This window comes from Sinocyclocheilus grahami, unplaced genomic scaffold, assembly GCF_001515645.1.
Source record: "Sinocyclocheilus grahami isolate Dianchi unplaced genomic scaffold, SAMN03320097.WGS_v1.1 scaffold1296.1, whole genome shotgun sequence".
Lineage (NCBI taxonomy): Eukaryota > Metazoa > Chordata > Actinopteri > Cypriniformes > Cyprinidae > Sinocyclocheilus > Sinocyclocheilus grahami.
Genome location: NW_015506475.1, coordinates 2,725 through 4,269, shown reverse-complemented (window position 1 = coordinate 4,269; position 1,545 = coordinate 2,725). Strand labels below are relative to the sequence as shown.

The following is a 1,545-nucleotide window of genomic DNA, read 5'->3' as shown; positions in this document are numbered from 1 at the left end:
GTTGTTGCCTGTAAACCTGTCCTAAATTCACAGGACTAGTAAGAGCACAAACACAGCAGCAGAGCGACACTGACGGCTCGTGCTTTGATGAACGCTGCTGTTCTTCCTCAAACACCCAGCTTCTGCTCTGGATGCAAGAGAACGCTGGCTGGGATTTCAAGCATCATTAACTTAAGGCTTTATAGACTGCCATTAATTGTCTTAATTGAATGATTTTCCACCTCACCGGGCAAATCATTTATCAAGAGAAATATAAGAAAATTATCCTATTTTTAGGGCCTTTATTTTTATCGTGAATTATATTCAAAGCAATTAAGCACATTTTCTTCCCAAGTTCCCAAGTGGCATATTCAGATGTTTTACTTTTAAGTTTTTTTTTATATTTCTAGTGTTTGTGAATTATTGTAATATGATGATTTTCATATTTCAGTTATATTTCACAAATACTACCATAATGCATAATGCAATAAAATATATATATATATATATGCATTTCTGCGATGACAATTAGATTTTTGAAAGTACAGCAATAAAAAAAAGTGCTTAATTGCCATGAAAATTATATTACAATGCAAAAATGTTCCTAAAAAAATGCTTTTTCTTAACATTAAAAAAATATATATATATTTTAGATTCGTAAAATATTAATATTCACAACATTTAAATGTTCTTATTTTGAGTTTTATTTTATTTTCATTATTAATTCCATTTCAATTGTCTTCAACAAACAAAAAAAGTGGACATCAGATGTATCAGATAAATTCAAACCAAATAGTTCCATTATTTTAATATTCAAAATTCCATTAACAAATCAGACATTACACACGTAATCTAAAGATAGCTTACATAGTCATGTCTAATTAATCAGTTGGATTTACCAGTAAAAGCCACCATGCCCAAGTTAAAATACAATAAAAAGCAATAAAGGTGTCACTTGCAGTAAAGTTCCAGATAAATAATGAGATTAAATGTGATTAACGATTATTATCTGTTTGTGCGTGTGGTGCTCGTCCAGTGTCGGGCTGTTAAGACTACATATCATCTGGATTACACAAACACAGTTCATCAAATTAAAAAATACCAGGAATTAGAATTTAAGATTTAAGTCATGTTTCGATTATATTTTATAGACACACACACACGAGGAATGTGTCTGCTAAACTTCAGCTGTTGCTGTGCTTGGCGTTCTCAGTCTCTCGGCCGACACGCTTCAGCCGTGATCTCCGTCATGTCAAACTCACGCATGGCAAACGTCACGTCACGCCACTTTCTGAAGTAATGCTGCCTGCGAGTGACGCAGTCCTGCACCACGAAACTCTCGATCTTCAGCAGCGGCAGATCCTGGAGTCAAATCACGACAGCAAGTCACTCAAATGTGAATTAACAATCAGAATCAAGTATTCAACACACACACACACACACACACACACTACCGCTCACACTCACACTCACACACACACACACACACACACTACCGCTCACACTCACACTCACACTCACACTCACACTCACACTCACACTCACACACACACACACACACACACA

General features: G+C 35.4%; 1 protein-coding gene across 1 annotated transcript in view; it reads right to left on the bottom strand.

Annotated features, from left to right (window-relative positions):
* Positions 1–784: 784 nt before the first annotated feature.
* The window catches only part of LOC107568954 (probable ATP-dependent RNA helicase DDX58), a gene marked incomplete at its 5' end in the record, with an annotated part of 2,899 nt that continues 2,138 nt past the window's right edge, over positions 785–1,545 (bottom strand). Inside the window, one exon of the mRNA XM_016254953.1 lies at positions 785–1,341. Within this exon, the coding sequence (XP_016110439.1) occupies positions 1,189–1,341 (153 nt within the window). The remainder of the gene's footprint in view (positions 1,342–1,545) is intronic.